General features: G+C 55.3%; 5 protein-coding genes across 5 annotated transcripts; 2 read left to right on the top strand and 3 right to left on the bottom strand.

The window, feature by feature from the left end:
* Nucleotides 1-1162: 1162 nt before the first annotated feature.
* On the bottom strand, nt 1163-3730 carry TRIREDRAFT_61701 (Hypothetical protein; the record flags this gene model as incomplete). The annotated part of the gene is made up of 1 exon (XM_006965232.1): nt 1163-3730. One exon carries the CDS (start codon nt 3728-3730, stop codon nt 1163-1165), a length of 2568 nt encoding a protein of 855 aa, XP_006965294.1.
* Nucleotides 3731-5062: 1332 nt separating this feature from the next.
* On the top strand, nt 5063-5979 carry TRIREDRAFT_61504 (uncharacterized protein; the record flags this gene model as incomplete). Its single annotated transcript, XM_006965376.1, has 2 exons — nt 5063-5776; nt 5842-5979. 2 exons carry the CDS (start codon nt 5063-5065, stop codon nt 5977-5979), a joined length of 852 nt encoding a protein of 283 aa, XP_006965438.1.
* Nucleotides 5980-6327: 348 nt separating this feature from the next.
* TRIREDRAFT_3873 (cyclic AMP phosphodiesterase, class II) lies at nt 6328-8504 on the bottom strand (the record flags this gene model as incomplete). The annotated part of the gene is made up of 3 exons (XM_006965149.1): nt 6328-7146; nt 7225-7938; nt 8460-8504. 3 exons carry the CDS (start codon nt 8502-8504, stop codon nt 6328-6330), a joined length of 1578 nt encoding a protein of 525 aa, XP_006965211.1.
* A 4576-nt stretch (nt 8505-13080) lies between these two features.
* On the bottom strand, nt 13081-15658 carry TRIREDRAFT_107245 (uncharacterized protein; the record flags this gene model as incomplete). The annotated part of the gene is made up of 2 exons (XM_006965231.1): nt 13081-15334; nt 15396-15658. The coding sequence occupies 2 exons, from the start codon at nt 15656-15658 to the stop codon at nt 13081-13083; spliced, it is 2517 nt and encodes an 838-aa protein (XP_006965293.1).
* Nucleotides 15659-17381: 1723 nt separating this feature from the next.
* On the top strand, nt 17382-17988 carry TRIREDRAFT_107244 (uncharacterized protein; the record flags this gene model as incomplete). The annotated part of the gene is made up of 3 exons (XM_006965375.1): nt 17382-17441; nt 17524-17546; nt 17692-17988. Coding segments are annotated over 3 exons (380 nt in total), but the record flags the coding sequence as incomplete, so codon positions are not given.
* Between the last annotated feature and the right edge of the window lie 126 nt (nt 17989-18114).

Genomic DNA, 18114 nt, shown 5'->3' with positions numbered 1-18114 from the left:
TAGCGCTTTGAACTGTTGCTGTTCCAACGTTCATTCTCATCTCCTTTCTCTCTCTTTTCTCTTTGTGTGGTTTTCTCCTTTCTTCGTTTTTTTCCTATTTTAGCGTACCAAGGGATCGATCTCGAATGGTTCAGCGCGTCTGGAAGGGTCGGCGTCAAACACAGTCAACGGAATCAAGGAGTGGTTAAAGCACACACGGGGGGGTTCCGTGAACACTATAACAAACGATAGGGGGGGGGGGGGGGGGGGGAAGCTCAGGGAGACGATGGGGGGAAAGGGTGGTGGGGGATTTCGCTTTTGGTGACTTGAGAGTGTGCTAAAAAGATATTTTCTCCTTTCTCTTTTTGTTTCTTCTCTCAGGAGTCTTAATATACCCTCTTCAAATGTCGTATCAGGCTTTTCCAGATGTTATGTGTGTGAAGTGTTTTTCTTAAAGATGGAAGTAAATGTCGACGAGGATTGGAAATGTGGTTGGTCTGTCTGTCTGACTGACTGAATAGTTGACTAGTAGAAGATCAAGGGGGGGCGAAAATCAACACCGCCGCCCATCGCTCATTAATAGATACAAACTCCCTAGACTGAGAGTGGCTGTCTAGCAGAAGACTCTATATTCTCTACTCGCTGCTACTACCTATCGCTATGTCAATACAGTCCTAGTATAAGCTACTCAGTATCTCAATCTTTGTTAATAAATGAACCATATAAAATAAATAAGTCTCAAACTTGGGTTCAGAGCCTGTATTTTCCAAACCGAAGGTGCTAGATAACTACTTCCTGGGTCTATTTTTATTCTATAGTGACTTGAACCGGCGGTGTTTCCTTTCCACCCTGTTGGAGATATGATGTGGGAAAGAAAAGGGCTGGGAAGAACTTATGGAAGCTTGCCTGTCTTTGAAGTTTGAGGAGAGGCTTCGGATAGAGCAGGTTCGCCCCGCGAGAATGATTGATATCAAGAGGTATATGCAACCATCTATGAGACCATACGGGAGTTTAATAAGGGAGGAGAGTTGAGTGTAAAGAAAGAGAGTTGTCCTTTGTCGAGCCGAAGAGGATGGGACTTTGGGCCTGGGCATGTCTAACATAAAATACAGAAGCGGCAATAATGTTGTTTTGTGACAGAACGTTCGTTATATACTAGGTATCTATATATAAAGTAGAGGCATCAATCCGCCAACTTCTCCATGAACCGCTGCACAGACGGCAGGTAACACGCCGCCTTCTGGAAATCCCCGAGCCTCACGGCCATGAAGTCAAACGCCAGCAGCACGTCGTGCTCGACGCCCTCGACGCGCTCCCTCCTCAGCGAGTCCGACTTTGAGTAGCGCTGCGAAAAGTGCGTCAGCAGCGTGCGCCTGGCCGCCATCTCGCGCGCCACCCCGAGCGCCTCGCCCATGGTGCTGTGCTTCTTGGCCTTTGCGTGGTCCTGCTTGTCGTCGCCAAAGGTGCACTCGTGGATGAGCAGGTGCGCGCCGCGGCACTCCTGGGCGAACGACTTGGACGGCCGGCAGTCGCCCGAGTACGCAATCTTGAGGCCCGACGTCAGCTCCAGCTGCGTCGCGTACGAGCGCCAGCAGTGAGGGACGGGGACGCGCTTGATCGAGGCCAGGCCAAAGTTGTTATTCTCGTCGTCGCCCAGCAGGTCCTCGCGCGTCGTCAGGTCTCGGTCCTTCTCCTTGGGATAGGGGCAGCTGGGGAAGCGCAGCCTGTGGTAGCCAATGTCCTCAACCTGGGACAGCTCCTCCAGCATGATCCGATAGCGTCCGATGCAGGATATGGCGAGCGTTGCGTTGCTGCCGTCCTTGAGGGTCTGCTCGTACCAAGCCTTGATCAGTGAGACCGTTCCCATGTGATGGTCGGCGTGGACATGGCTGATGACGATGCAGCGCATGTTGCGCAAGACATCTGCGGCCTCCTCGGCGCCAAAGAGCCGTTTGATCTGGCCCAGCGTGCCCTCACCGCAGTCGAACAGGTAGTTTCCGATGCCCGGGACTCGGATCAGGGTGGCAGAGACGTTGCGGTATTTGCTGGGGACTGACGAGCCTGTGCCGAGAGGGATGATCTCGGCGTCGCGGTTGGGAATGTCCACCTCCTCCTGCTCAATACGCTCTACGAACTTGGGGTCCGTGGCTTCAGAGCGAGCCTCTTCGGCCATCTTGAGGACCTCGTCATCTACTGATTCGTAGGCCTCGACCAAGTCAGGAAAAGGGGCGATGGCCTGGTCGTCGTACACAAGGCGAGGCATGAACTGGAACTTGTGCCCAGCCCGGCCCAGCTCGATCGGAGAGCCTTCTGAAGGGGCGGGATACTGGACCGTGTTCTCAAACTTGAGAAGGGGGAACCGCTCGGGGTCGATCCGACGCAGCTTGGCCTGGATCGCAGCAGCGCCGGGATGCGTAATCATGTTGGGGCAAGTGTCGTCGGCGCAGAAAATGTGCTTGATGGTGGCATGCTCTTGGATAAACTGCTGGATCCTCGCGTCCCCGCTCAGGTTCGGTCCCAAGATCCAGTACATGACGGCGATGTTGTCCATCAGCTCGGCGCTTTTCCACTCGGGTCGCGCCATGAAGGGTTCGACGAGATCCTGACTAGCGATATCCGCCACGATCAACCCTCTTCCGGGCTGCGGCTCTCCGAGCACCATTTCGGGCGTTACCAGGCCGTCTTTGCCCTGGACGCTCTCCCCTGCGGTTAACAGTTTGAAGTCTCGAGGCTCTACACCAAGCGACTTGGCCATGGGTGCGTTGAACTTTCCTCGGCGGCCGTGAGACTTGACGATGTAGCTCATCGACATCTCACTGTATGCCGTCCTGGGAAGCGGGTAATGGTTGATTTGCAGGACGTTGTCGCCCCTTTCATCAACGCCAGTCTCTCCAATTTCTGGGAAATGCCACACCGTGTCATCGGGATTGGGCACCTCGACGCCAGCAGTCATGTATGGGCCCTTGTACAGCTTCATCGTGCCGCCTCTTACAACGGCAGCAATGTCTGTAGGCTTCAGGTCGCGAATCTTCTTCGGTATCAGGACGGATCGATTCTTGAGGCTGCCGTTGAACATGATGCGCTCGACTATTGCACTTGCGACGTCGGGATCGGATACCGCCGCTCGTGGCTGGAAGTTATTGGCTTCTTCTGAAGACGCACTCTCGGACATGGCGTCCACCACCCCATCTTGAGCCAGATCGCTGTGTCGTCGTTTCCGGGGACTGCTAGATCGTGCTCGTCGGACGGGTATCTTCCAGACCTTGATGGCATCGTCTGACCAGTCCGGCTCGAGGTTTGCCGCGTCTGTCGCTCGCGGGTCCGTCCTGTGCTCAAACGTCTTGACGCAAATGGGCTGTCGAAAGATGACGGGCCGGCATGACGCCAGCGTGTGGCACAGGTTCTCCGCCCCGTGCACGGCGATTCCAGCGTGCTTGGTCTTGTTCAGCAGCTTCTGGCCCTTTTGCTCCCGCTTGGTGTTCTCCTGCATCTTGTACTCCTTGGCCGACTCGACAGAGCCGCCGACGCTCAGCAGGTAGCCGCACAGGCCGCCCAGCTGCTCCCAGTTGACGCTGCCGCTGAGGAAGACGTGTTCGGTGCCTCCCAGGTGCACCTTTCGGCTGCCGAATGCTCGCTGCGTGCCCTCTGAGACGCGGCCAAAGACGTAGGAGCGCTTGTCGTGGTGCATGTAGATGCAGGTGCCAGGCGTGTCAGCCGAGGGGACGCAGGCGAGCTCGACGGTGGTCGTCATGGTGGTTGTGTCGCCGTGGACGCTTTTGAAGATTTTGGAATAGAATCGTACAGAGCTGTGAGGTGGCGGATATAATGTGTATAGCGAGCTGTCAAGACGGCGATGCTTCAATATAGATGAAGAGTGTCTTGAAATGGCAAGGCTCGAGAGCTGCCGGGTTCGTCTACCGGCCGGAGAGGAGAGAGTTCGGAGCGGAGCAGATACAGAGCAGACGAAGCGCCGAGATGCGCATTGTTCCATCAGCGGGAGAGAGAAAAAAAGGAGGACGAGGAGACGACAGGCGCTGTCGTCTGCATGTGCAGCTCTGGTGAAGCAACAGCTCACGAACTTTTTTGCTTGCGCTGGAATCGATAAGCTGGATGCAGTTTAGATGGAAATGGTGGGGCCGTGACTCTACGCCGAGCGCTTATGTAATCAATATGCTCCGAGTCCTCTTTGATTCTTTGATACCATTTTCGATTGGGTAGACTTTACATGTGCTTGTATACAACTGGCAAAGATAATTTACAAGATGTGGCTTTAGAACTGTTCAGGTGTTAATATGTGAGATGCCCATGTGTAGTCCTTATCTGGTAACCCACCTACGAGTATAAGCATTGCATAATTGCGCTACATACTCCATCTTCCAGTTGCCCGTCTTTTGCATACTCATAGACTCCATAGTTGACTGAGAACTCAGTCACAAGGTAGCGCATCAGAGCATCGATATTGCAGGGCAAGCCCTGTTGTTCAAATAATATCCGGCCTCTTACCGGAGCTCTTCGCTGATGCTGAGGCTGGTACAATCCAGATGCCAAGATCGATTGTGTACCAACTGATTCCTCACCACTGCTGAAGCTCCATCGCGTCCTCAGACGAGAAACAAACCAAACCAACACCCAAAACCTGTAAAATCCCTGCAATCAACCCTCCGTAATCCGCAGTCATGGATTGCTCATGCAGCTCTGCCTTCGTCATGCATGTCTAATCTGCATCTACTAACTTACGCCATACCTGCATTTTCCTCCCCAAACCGGTATGCAATCATATCCTTTCCCCCCTCCCCCTGCTTATGAATCAAAGAATGGAGTCGCATCGCTGCAACATCCATCGTCCGTGGATATCGAGTAGGGGACCTTGCCGGCATGATAGGTTGAGAGGCGACTTAGACGCCGTCCAAACCCCCACGGCTCCACCAAACCACTATATCTGGCCGAAATCAAGTCCACCTTGATGATGAGATTGACTATAAAGAGGGTGCCAGTCGTGTCCAAATCATGACGGAAAAGCCCAAGTCGTAGATAACACCCAAACTCACTTACACCATCCATCCCATAGCATCACCAAAACAAAATGGCCCCCTCAGCAACCTCCCCAACACCCCCCAACCAAATCCGCATCGTCCCCGTCCCCGACCCAAACTGGACCTTTGGCCAAGGCAGCAACCACCTCGACAAGTCCTCCTCCTCCTCCCCAGCAGACCCCAACGACAAATCCCACCAGCAGCAGCACCACACCGTCATCGACCCCCAATCCCCCTCCCGCCCCTCCTGGCTCAACTACCAGCTCCTCATCTCAGCAATCACCCCCCGCCCCATCGCCTTCCTCAGCACCCTCTCCCCGGACGGCAAAAAGGCCAACCTCGCCCCCTTCAGCTACTTCAACGTCTTCACCCACGACCCGCCCACCTTTGTCGTCGGCTTCGCCCACCCGTCCAGCGGTCCCCGCGACTCCTTCGTCAACATCCGCGACTCGGGCGAGTGCGTCATCAACATCATCTCGGAGCACTACATCGAGGCCGCCAACTCGACGAGCATCGACGCCCCCTACGGGGTGTCGGAATGGGGCATCGCCGGCTTGACGGCCGAGTACTCGTGCGAGACTGTCAAGCCGCCGAGGGTCAAGGAGGCCGTCTTTAGCGTCGAGGCAAAGCTCGAGTCTATCAAGGAGATTGAGAGCAGGGCCCAGCCGGGGAGGATCTCGACCTGGTTGGTGGTGCTGGAGGGCACGAGGTTCTGGGTCAGGGATGATGCGCTCGGTGAGAAGCAGGATTATGTGGCTCCCGAGGTAAATGTTCCATCAGGAACTCTGCGACGCGAAAGGGGGAAGGGGTTGACTAACGAGAAGAGTAGGTTTTGAGACCGATTGGCCGCATGGGAGGGACCATCTACTCCAAGACAACGGAGCTCCTGCAGCTGCCTAGGCCGCAGTTTGAAACTGACCTTGGCGGTTTCGAGGGCTATGAGAAGCTCTCCAATGGAAAGAAATGAATCAACTGCGAGTAATCCATGAGACAGGTATGGTCACATCGAAACAAACACAAACAGCAAGCCAGCGGTCAATAGAATTGAAAGAAGAAAAAGGCGTGGTATTCAAACGCGGTGGTATACAAAACATGTTCATCATATCAATCATACTGTTGGCCAAACGGCCTTGCCAAAGCCACAAGCAAAGACTCCCCCGCCGCCGCCGCCATTCCCAGGACCAGGACTCCCCATAACCATATCCAGATGGAGGAAATCGCAGAATGCTAGTCATGCAAAGGAGAATGAGAAGATGAGGAGAGAAAAGAGAAAAAAGAATGAAACAGAGAAAGAAGCGCAATGTGCGAGAGATGTTTAGAAGTAGAAGCTCTGCCCAGGTTTGGAAATGATAAACTCACAGCCTAGCTGCGCTTCCCGCTCATGCTCCAGCAGCTGCTGTAGTATTGAGTCGCCGGCCTGCGGCCCATCCGCGAGCGTCTCCTTGACGTGGATGATGACAACCTTGAGGCCTTCGAGGGGCTTCTTGACGCCAGAATCAGCGGCGGTAGTGACGGCCGGGGTGGGCGGCGGCAATCCCGGGCCGGGAACCGCAAACTCATCGAGCGACAGCTCGCCGGTAGGGGTGGCAATGTGTGGCGTCTCGGAATCAGACGCCGAGTTGAAGAAGTAATCGCCATTGAGCGGGTTGGCAGATTTGGGCGACACCGGGTCGTCGGATCCAGGACTCTGCATGGCGACGACCGGGGCCTTCTTCCGCTGCATCTGCTGCTCCTCCTCGGCGTCCCGCTTGCGTTTCTTAGTCTCAAGGGAACGTGCCTTTCGCGCGACCTCTACTTCGCCGGCCAGGACCTGCATCTCCTCTATGAGATAGGCGGGCTTCAGATGGCCGAACAGCCGCTCGTCCGGCTGTGCGTCGGTGTAGCTGCATTCGACAAAGATAGCTGCCAGCTTTCCGGAAGCAATCTTGGGCGCCGCCTCCTGCCAGATCATTAGATTCCGCGGGCTGAGAGAAAGGCTATCCGGCTCCACGTCTCCAAAGATGAGCACCTCGCGCTCGTACGTCTCCTCCCGGATAAAGTACGCACTCGAGTCGTTGACGCATGGCCGTGGCTCAAAGTCGCCGGGCCCGAGGGCAGGCGAGGCGATGCCCAGCGCAGCCTGGGGCATCAGGCTCTGCCGCCGTGAGAAGGATGTGGGATAAAGATGGTTAAAGGTTTCGCGACGGGCAAATTGGGTGGCAAAGTCATGAACGTGAGGGTAGTATGTGTCGCGCCGGAGCGGTATGCTTGATGGTATGCTCGATCCGTCTTGACTACCGTGGCGACTACCGTGGCGCGTCGGTGCCGGGTTACAGAAGGATCCACGATGCGTGTGCTTCTCCATGCAGTGGCCATGGCTCACGCTCCACGTCTTGACCAACAACCCATCACACACCTCCAGGTATCCCTCGCCCAGTGCAGGGCTTCCACCCTCAACCAGTCTGAGATACGTCAGGAGACCAGCTCCGTTGTTCTCGTCGCTGAGATTCGGCCATATGACATTGTTGAAGATGTGGTCCTTGAGAGCCTTGATGGTACCCGGAAGGCCGGCAAGTTTCTTGGGACGAGTGCCGGGCAAGCCTGCTGTGTTGATGACAAAGGCGGAGATGTGGTCTAGATGCGGATGCGTGATGAGATAGGTATCGACGAGAGTGCGCGTAACATAGGCAGCGTTCGCCGCGGCCGTGGTGAACGGCAATTCCAGGCCAGCAAAGGGCCCGGTGGTCAGGATCTGACGAGTAGGGACCGACGATGGCGTCGGCGTCGGCGGTGGTGACTCTGGTAAGGCCTCCTCAATCAGGCGAGTGATGGCAGACAAGTGGACGCCCCCGTCGACAGCCACTATTGAGCCTTTGCGCCAGTTCAGGGGCACCGAACGGACGAGAAACGCTGTTGTATTTGACTCTTGGGGGCCGCCTCCCGAGCCCTGTCCGTGGGTGGTTAGCACTTATACTCGAGTCAAGTCTGATTCATCTGCGTGGCCAGACTCAGGCTGGCTCCCAATCATGAGCGCGAAGCAGACAACGCAAGGCCATGGCATGTGTAAGTAAGCTGAGCCGTCAGAGGGGCGAGGCTGCCCCACGATAAGCTGTGCCAATGGAACTCATAGCACAACGCGGCTAGACGCTTCATGCAGAGCCAAGAGGGGAGGGAAGAGAGGGGGGTTTTGGGGGGGGTGTTTGTCCCTGGGCCTGGGGTCGTTGGCCCCCCCTGGCGGCAGACGCATCCCGATCGGAATTGCCACGGCCAAATTACCCGATCTGACGCTCTCAATTTCGAGTCCAACGGAGCGTCGCCTCTCTGAGGAGGTGGTGGGAAATGAAATCCCACGAGAAGCCATGGGGGGTTGGTTCGGCACACAGACAGAGCCCGGGACAAAGAAAAGAAGAGCGCAGGAGACAATGAAGAAAGAAACGAAAATTGGACGCCATACGAAAACGAACATACCAGTATAATGACCTGCAACGCAGGTGACGACACCGTCTCCGTCATCGTCTTTGAAATCGCCGCTTGGATTCTGTCTCAATTGCCGAGTCGCGAACCACCAACCTGTTATGCCGTGATGCTGTCGAGTCAGTTCGCAGGTTGCGCGCAACGTTCAATGCAGACGCCGATCTCCAATGCCGCGCTCCAAGGATGTTCCAATGTTCCCCAAACGAGACGAGACTATAGGAGACGAGAACAGAAGCAGCGTGTCGCGAGCCGGTGATTAGAAAAGGGCAGAAAGATTCAAAGGGAGTCTCGATCCCGGCTTCTCGTCCAAAGTCGCCCAGTGGCGCTGCCGGACAGCGAAGGCTCCCACGTGACCGTCTTGTTTCCCCCACGAGGCGCTGCCTGGGCTTGGATCTGGCCCTGACTAGCCGGTTCGCTGAAGAAAGGAAATGCTAGTGAGATGGAGCGAGATGCGAGGTGTGCGAAGCGGATGTGAGGGAGGGACGGAGAGAGAGAGGGAGGCGAATGGAGGTGATGACGGCACTCTTTGTCGATGCTGGCCGACACACTCTTATTCCCTCGGCGCGTGGGGGAGAAGCACCGTGGCTCTGCCTCTCGTCTTGCCGAGGGGAGGAAAGGGTCTAAAATATTATGGGAAACGATGGGAAATTATCTCAGGCTCCCCAAATAGTCGATGCTCCCCCGGCGCCAAGGATCTTTGCTCTGGCGTTGCTTGGTTCGCTGGTACAAAGTAATACGTCGCCGTGATACCACAGGTGTAAAGCAGGCAAGGTGGGCGATCTGTGCCTAAAAAGCGCCGAGAAGGAAAATGCAGTGGCAGCTGTGATGACGCTGTGCATGCATGTACATGTAGTAGCGCCTTCAGTTGGTAATACTACCTCGTGCAGCAGGCAAGGCCAGGTAAGGTGCATGTAGGTAAAGTAGGTGTGCAGTGGCCCAAGATATGTGAGGTGCATATGTATGTATGCGCGCAGGTGCGTGTTGTGGCAGGCAGGCTAGTTCATGTAGGTAGCTGGGAATCCTGCTTTTTCGTCTCCTCGTCGAGCCAGACTGACACGAATCTGGGGGAGCAGCGGCAGCACACCAGACGAGCAGGCAGGCGGAGATGCAGTTGTAAATACTGTATGGGGGAACGGTGGCCAAAACGCCGTCGAGTCGACCCACGGAGCCGCCGTCTGACTCTACGTGGCACGGCGCCGGGCAGCACCCAGAAGTGCTGCAGGATCGTGCTCCCGCCGGCGTGTGATTTGGAGATCTGGATCGCGGGAGGAACTGAGCGTCGCGTGCGTCTTCGTTCTCGTCGTCGTGGCCGTGGTCGTCGTCGTTGTCGTCTTGGTCGTTGTCGTCTTGGTCGTTGTCTTTGTCGTCTCGTGCCGGCGCTGATACCGGCACTGATGCCGCTGATGCTGCTGCTGCTACTGCTACTGGATGCTTGCTCAGTGGTCCGTCGACGGCCGACACGCAGCATCACGACTCGCCTTTTGAATCCACCCCCGGGTCCCCGAAATCGCGGTGCAGCAACGCAACGCAACGCAACGCAGCACAGGCCCGTCCGTCCACAGGCCGCCGTCGGATTAGCGTCGCCATTGTCACCTCGTAGCGCGTCTAGTGTCGGCGTCGCCGCGATGCTGTTGCAAGGGGCTTGGGTGCGGTGGGTGGAGGGGCGTGTGCAGAGACTGAACGAACTGTGTGAGAGAGTGTGACGGCTGGGCTTGGAGGAGGACAGGCGAACACACACAGAGGCAGCTGTACCGAGTACCTTGCGGCTGTTTCAGCATCAGGGCGGACGCGGCCACAGCGTGATGCGCGCCGCATGTACTGAGTACTGCCGCACATGACCATTACATAGGTATGGCAGACGCTGCTTGTCATACCTTACTTGAGGTACAAAAGCGACGACAGAGAGACAAGTCGCATCACCAGGACACGAGATCGAGACATGACTACCTCATGATTAACCCCATGCTTTACTCATGTCCGTAATTGCTGAATGACAAGGTAGTCGACAGTCCGAAAGGGCCATAGCAGAAACTGGACTGGACCACTCAGCTCGGGCTGCGGAGAGACTCGACTCAACAGCATCCCGATGCGCTGGCTGTTCACTTCAGGTTCATCGGCTTGGGCTCTAATAGGTACGACGTCAAGCTGTTGTTTACCTACCTTACCAAGATGCAGCGCTCGATTCGCTACCTCTCGCACCTCATCAAGTGACACTCGCACAAGTGATCCAGGTAGACGGCAGTTATTCTCCTCATTCTTCTTCAACTGCAGCCATCCGACACACCACGGCTCCCCACTTGTCTGATAGCGAGACAACATAAAGGTAAGGTAACATCAGATTCAACTTCCAAAGTTGCCAGCTGGTGTCAAATTGGCACCAAGAGGCCTCACCGAGGCACGGATGGCCTGATTAGGTAGGTAAGCAGACAATTTACTCTCTGCACCTGTCACAGCATCTGGGATCTTCAATCCTCAAGCCCTCTAGTTCCAGTGCGGCGTCTGTTAGCCTGTGGAAGATCCGACATCACGGCACGCGCCCGCCTCAGCAGCCTACTGTACCGTACGAACTCTATACACCGGCGCATGATGGCGACATCCGGAACAGGGCGACTACCTAGGTAGATACTGACAAATGCACGTCTTGGTACAAGTGAGTGCGTATTCCGCCATAGATGGGCTGCGAGAAACGGCCTGTTGTCTCCGTCGGCCGCAGAGAAGCGCCTCGACGAGAGACGTCTGTTCCACTCTCTGGACAGTAATCCGGGATGATTGATAGGAACCCTGACCTAGGTATTACATACCAGCCCGACTATCTAAGCTGTCAAGGTTGCTTCCGGCAGCAGTAGCGCCACTTGTGAGATCCATGAGAACTGACGTCTTGCGGCATCACTTGTTTGATCAGCACGGATGGATCTGGCCTCCTCCTTTGGATCTCCCGCATGCCGCCCCAGCCAGTAGGACAGCTGAAGCTACGCCAAACGTGCATTAACCCACCCGCACCCCCCGGCTCGTGTGGGGAGGCTGAACTGCAACATGTCTTGCGCCCAGACCTTGTCCATGTTTCGTTTGACGCATGTCCTCTTGGGGACTGCTTAAAAACAGCTCTCTGGATATCGCGATTCGTCCGGCGAGTCCTTAGAGGGGGGTGCCCTGGTTGGGTCTCAGGGATCGTAGGTATGTATTCTCCATCGTTGTACAGCACGGAACACCTAGCAGTCTGCTAAGGCTTCCACTGTAAGCAAGTATGTGATATAGATGTCGTTTCTTGACGGGGCTCCCCTGCCATTAGCTTCAGCATGGCAAAGCTTGCATGGGCAGACGTACATTCCTTGCAGCTGCAGCAGTTGACATGTACTACGGAGAGCGGTGTTCCCGCACTGACGGCACGCAATAGATCCGTGCTGAGGGATGGCACTTGCAGTTGTCTTCTTCTCCCAGCTTCATGACTCTGGCATCTGAAGTTTCTCGTCATTTCAGTCATGGCGGGCAAAGAAGCTCATTACTACCTACCGTACTACTCGTCTATACAACTTTCACCCCAGATATTTGCTATCCATACAAGCTAAGGGTACAATATACTATGAACACGGGCGCTGCCAATAATTGCGCGTCTATCTACGTAAAAGTATGTAGTAGTACCTACTAACCTAGCAGGCATCATTCATCTGCACGTGCTAATCCCACGCTACGCCCAACTCCAAAATCAGACCATGGCCACCCCGAACCTGAACTCCAACCGCCCAACAACTCCACACGAAGCAAAGTCAACAACCCAATGAATGATACGCCCAGAAAACCGACAAGATGATGGTAACTGCTGCTAATGGATACAACCAGCAGGCGGACAGTAGCGCAATAGGACGGCAGGGGCCCTGGTCGAAGCCGCATCTCGCTCCGAATCCTAAGCACCAGACCCCTCTGATCGTGGACTGCGACCAGCAGCAACACCGAGGAATGCAAGCCAGCCGGGCCCTGACCCCCTCCGAGAGCTGTCCCGTACGTTGGCTTGGAATCAGCAGAGCAGTGAACGCCTTGAGTATCCTGTCTATCGTACAGGCATGCGGCCAGCAGGCTGTAACGAGAAACATCTCCGCTAACCATGCTGTCCGCCTCCAGATGCGTGGAAGGACGAGCGAATCGGCAACGCCTTTCGGTTCACCCCCTTCCCCAGCATCCGGCATCAGACGAGCAAAAACATGTACCAGCAGAGATGCGATATTTTGTCTGCCGATTCGTCGAGTGTGACAGGTCGTTCCGCAGACTCTGTTGTCAGCCCAGACTGTGCCTGTTACACCTGCGATCCACCCCCCTCCAAGCCGGAATCGAGACTCGTCGCATCGTGCTCAACGATCAGAACCACCTGTCGCCTGCCGCCTTCTGTCCGAGGGATCGAGCACCCGCGTTTTGGCGAGAGGGGATCTCATTAGCCTGCCAGCTGGCTACAAAGCTAAGCCCGCGTGCCTGCAAGTCAACGCCAGCCCGAGCAGCTCTCCACCTCGGGAGTGCCGATGCAGCTTTCATGGGCCTTATCGGCGCTGCCAGGGCTCTCCCTGTCAACGCCGCCCGGGGAACCGCATGTCCTGATCTAAGGTACGCGGGGCTCCAGCAAGTGCATTCACGAGGCATCTGTGCGCCGCCTTCTGCTGTTTTGCCGGCTTCGTGTGTCGTACTTGTGACTGAGGCTGTTACGCTTTGAGCCGCCTGCCTCGGAACTGCTTATGCTGATGACACCGGTGGGCGCTGTGGCTTTGTCGTCGACCCCGTTGGCGGATGTAAGATCTTCGAAGAGAGAGGGGAAAGACGAGTCGTCAAAGCCACCAAATCCGGCTGTTTCCATGAGGCTGTCGAGGCTATCCCAACACTGCGATTGAGCTGCAGTTTGCGGGCTCGCAACGCCGTCCGCGCTTCCTTGAGGCTGAAGTTCGATGGATTCCAGTATGGTGTGGGGTGGTGCAGAGTTATCCTTTGCCTCGACAACGGCTTCCTTATGGTGCTGGCCAACCTCCGGCTCCTCCCCAAACAGCCTGGGGTCAATGAAATCTCTGATATTCAGTTCCTGTGGGTACAGGCTGTTCCCCTGCTGCGAGTCGAACTCGCCCGTGCCGTTGCTGCCTCCAAGCGACTGCAATGACTCGACCGGCGTCCAGAGTGGTTCGCGCTTGAGGAAGGCATTTGGCTGCGAAACAACATTGGAGTTTGACTGATCTCTTGAGCGTCTGGTCTGTGCCTGCGCCTGGCAAGGTATCATTGTGCCAAGAGGAGAAAATTGTTGTTGTAAGTTCTGCGTGATGATGGGCCTGGGGGGTTGGCGCGGTTGGCCTCGGGTTGCCCTGTTGAATCTTGCCCCTGTGACCATTTGAGCGTAGTTCTGATGGGGGAGCCCGAGGGGGTTGTTCTGCTGGAACTTGGTGGCGGCTGGTGCTTGAATGGATGAATGCAAGGCATTGCGACCTGGGTTCAAAGGGTCGAAATAGCTTGGCGGCATGCTACTCACGTTTGGCTGCGACAAAAGATTCGAACGGGAAGCACACATGTTTCCGCTCTGAATGCTGCCGGGAGGAAGCCCCTGTAGCAAGAGGAAATCCCGTTGGGTCTGCTCTGGGGACCAGTTTGCCACGGCCATCTGGTCTCCGTTTGCCCATGCCTGCGAAGAAGTGCTCGAGTCTTCATCATCCTCGGCCTTTACTCTTTGGAGCTTCCTGACCTTCTTTGACCTCTTGACCTTGTTTGTGATTTCGACAAACAGCTTCAGATTTCCCAGGTGCACATCGATGGTCCTCCGCTCATCCGCAGACTTGGCCGTGTTTCGCTTCGACCGCGCCTTTTGCCGAGCCGCCGTCTGGTTGTCTACGTGGTACTTGGTCAGTCGATAGGACAAAGAGTCTCGATACTCTCGGGGCGGCTGATTGGGCCGACGCATTCTCTGCAAGAACCAGGGTTGATAGGCATCCCGTATAATGCCGGCATCGGTCAACTTCTCCAGCGTCACCACACTCTTGTCTTCCAAGGGAAACTCCCTGTCTTCAGCACGCAGACGGCCCGACAAATGGAACTTTAACGGGTCAAATGCCTGCTCAAAGCACCAGAGATGCATTGAGCCGGCACACTTGAGCGGATCGCGGAGCCCGTTGGACGTGAGGTGAGGAAACTCGTCAAAGGCGACGCGAAGCCAGCCGGCCGCGATGGTCCTGTTGGCGACGGGGCAGTTTGCCCACCGGCAGATCCTGTCCTCGGGATCCAGTCGGTGGTTGCACTGCGTGGGAGCCTGCTGGACCCAGAAGACGGTCTCCTTTGGGCAGTTGTCGAAGTACTCTTGGAGCTGCTTCTTGTTGAAGCACCGGTCGCGCAGCCACTGGCCCTTTGGAGTGTAGCTGAACAGGTGGTTTCCGTTCCAGGTCAGGCTGCCCCACGGAGACACGTTGACGAGATTTGCGGTGTAGCGACGAGAAGGGTCGCAGCTGGGGTCTCCTCTTCGTTTGGCGGCTCTGTTGAGGCTGACTTTTTGGGCGTCGAGTGCGGCCTCGGAGGTGGTTGTGCTTTGGCATCGATTGTTGTCAGACTGGAGGTCTTTATTTGAAGCCAGTTCAAAGGTGCTGGTGCTGAAGAATTGGTTACCTGTCGTGGAAGGAACACACTGGTTGGACTGCTGGAGAAATTGCTGACCGAAAGGGAGAGAGCTGGTGTCGTTCACTGAATCGAGAGGAGCATATATTGAAAAGGGGTCATCCTGGCTGTTCTGGTCTAGATGCTGCTGGAGGTTGTGTGCCTGTACTTGTTGACCAAATGGGAGAAGCAGATCATTGCTGGTAGAGGGGAAGACTGCATCATTATGAAGACCAGGATTTGAGAATTGATCGACCAAAGTACCTCTAAAACGACATATTAGCAAACAAACAAATAGATAACGCAGAAAGTTGCATCGACACTTACGGCATCCTCCAGGCAAGCGAAAGGTCAATGTCCATTCCATTCCCCTGAGTCATGGCCATGTCGGGATTGAAGGGATCTGTAGCAGTTAGAAAATCCAGCGTTCCCAGATCTGCCTCTGAATGTCCCTCGGTAAACATGAGCCCTGGGAATGCTGTACCTGCAAAGACATTGTTACCGAAGTAATCTGTGCCTGAGTTGTCGTCTTGCCATGAGTCTGTGAAGTCACCACCAGTGGTGAACTGGAAGTTGAAGGGATCGGACATAGTTCGTCGGCTACTTCAGATGAAAAGTCAAAAGGGAGCGAATCTTATGAAGGCGAATGGTCCGTGGTCAAAACTAGCAGTATGTAAGTCGTAGTCAAGCTTCGTTTCTGAATGCGTGATGCTAGTGTAGATATGCTCCGAACCCCAAATCCAGGAGATGCAGCGACGCAATTCATATTTAACTCCATCATCTACAGCCTTTTTGCAGAGATCCCATCTTGAACATAGAGAACAAGTAAAAAGCGAACAAGTCCCATTGTTTCTTCACGGGCATATATCTTGTTCTAGAAGCAGAACAAAACAACATTGAGAACATGAAGCAGGCTAAGTGTGTTGCTGAAGAAGTCGAACAAAGAGCAAGGGGGGTGCGAAAGGGCGAAAAAGATGGGGTGAATGCGGGACAAGGCTTTCCCCTGATGAAGAGTTTGAGGTTTTGTTATTTATAGACTTGCTGAAGAGTTCAAGTTGGGATGAAAGAAAGTTTTCAGGGGGTGGGGGGAGGGCTGAATGAAGACGTTGTTGTAGAATGGGGGTTTTTGTTCGAAGCTGGGATGTTTTGAAGGAGGCACGTAGTGAACGCTTGTCAAGACGGGGTAAAGCACGAGGTCGAAATGATCAGTTTTGTGCTGGATGGTGTTTCAATATTGAGACCAGTGGAGGTATGCTTTATATTCATTATTTCCGTTCAGTCTTTGATCTGGCCTGTAGAGATGGGAGATAGACTGATACGTTGTTGGGGTTGGGCTACCCTATGGTGTTGTCTTGATACATGGCTTTTTTGTGCATCACTTTTGAGTCAAGTGTCCAGGGGAGTGAGAAGACAGGGTTGAGAGCTAAATGCATGCTGCCTTGACCTCTCCCATCTGCAACAGAATTGATGTTTGGATCAATATGTGACGGTATGGCAATGGCTAAGACGAGGAGGGCTTGCAATGTGAAGCCGTCCCAAGTCGTATATGCAGAGGTTTCTCCATGTTCCACGAAATCAACTTCGAAAGGCCAGCTTCTCCGATGAAGACAAGGCTCCTCGTTTGTATCGTTGTTACCCTGCCTTTCATTCTCCAACAACTAAACTGTTGTGGACGGTGATCTAGGTAATGACCATCGCTTTTATGGGTATCTACCGATGGACGCTTCATTGGGAGGAGGATTACCTACACTTACTCACCTACCTACATGGAGGTAGCCATCCATGATCAGGCTCTTTGGCACTTCAAGGGGGAAACATCGGGATATCGGAACATGGTAATTCTCCGTTGAAGTCATTACTGTACATCTCGCAACCACCAGGAACCGTGCAGAAACCGGTATCTCTTGATCGACGTGACGACATTACATAAGTCCAGACCTCGTGTTCGCATCCAGCTGGAGGGTTCAACATCAATCCATCTGCCTAGCGAACCTTGGTGGAAACCTTGAAAGCCTCTGCCCTGGCCGCTAGCACCTGCTGGAGAGCGCCACTCCACAGCGGGTAACCGCTAAAAAGACCTCGGGGCAGCCCCTCGCTCGCTCCTCTGGGCCTGAATGCAGTAGTACTCGTAGTAGCACATAGCCTTTGAGCGGCATTACGCAGGGCAGACCTCAAAAGAAACTTCAACACCACGAGACTCGCGCTACCGGAGAGTCTGGGCATGGCGAAGCGCCAGTCGGTCGCCCTCAGTCACGAACCAAGCACAGCGCACAGGACATAGACAGCAAGCAGCGCGCTGTTCCGTTGGCCACCATGGCGGACTACAGCGCTGAGCTCCGGGCGAGGCTCGCCGAGCTGGACCGCGAGCTGGAGGTAGGTCATTGTCACCCGCCAGGAGCCTCTCCTTGCATCAGAACCTCCCCCAAACCTTTGCGCTGACGATTTCGGTACGCAGGAGGGCGACATTACCGAGAAGGGGTAAGCAGCGTCTACCTGACTCGACTTGCTGGACCACGAGCAAGTGCCGGCAGAGCTCACGAGCTGCACCAAAGCAGCGGCGGCGGAAGCATGCGCTTTGGGGACACGCGGATCGTGAGGAGAACTGACAGAGACTCCATGGCAGATATCAGAAGCGACGGGCTTTGCTGCTGTCGCAGTATGCCCAACATCCAACAACACCCGCCCCGGTCCCTCCGCCGTCTCGCTCCGGCCTGAGCATACACTCCCCCGAGACCTCGACGCATCCTTCGAGCGATGGCCGACGAGCCTCCATTATGATGACGCCCACGTCCTCGGCGAGCGGCGGATACGCAGGCGGGTTTGGCGCTGGAGGCGGCTACCACGACCAGAGCAGCAACAACTACGGCGACTACTCACAGCGCCCCGACTCGAGCTACACCGCTGGGCCGCCGGGATCCTCGTATGGGGTCTCGGCTGCCTCGCCGGCCGAGCTCTTGCGTCCTGGACGGCCAATCATCGACAATGCCGCGTTACCGCAGCGAGACTCGCTCTTCTTACCGGGCGGCAGCAATGATCCTCCTACGCG

The sequence above is a fragment of the Trichoderma reesei genome, assembly GCF_000167675.1.
Source record: "Trichoderma reesei QM6a unplaced genomic scaffold TRIREscaffold_9, whole genome shotgun sequence".
NCBI lineage: Eukaryota > Fungi > Ascomycota > Sordariomycetes > Hypocreales > Hypocreaceae > Trichoderma > Trichoderma reesei.
Note: the sequence above shows the minus strand (reverse complement) of the source record. Positions and strands in the feature narration are given on the sequence as shown.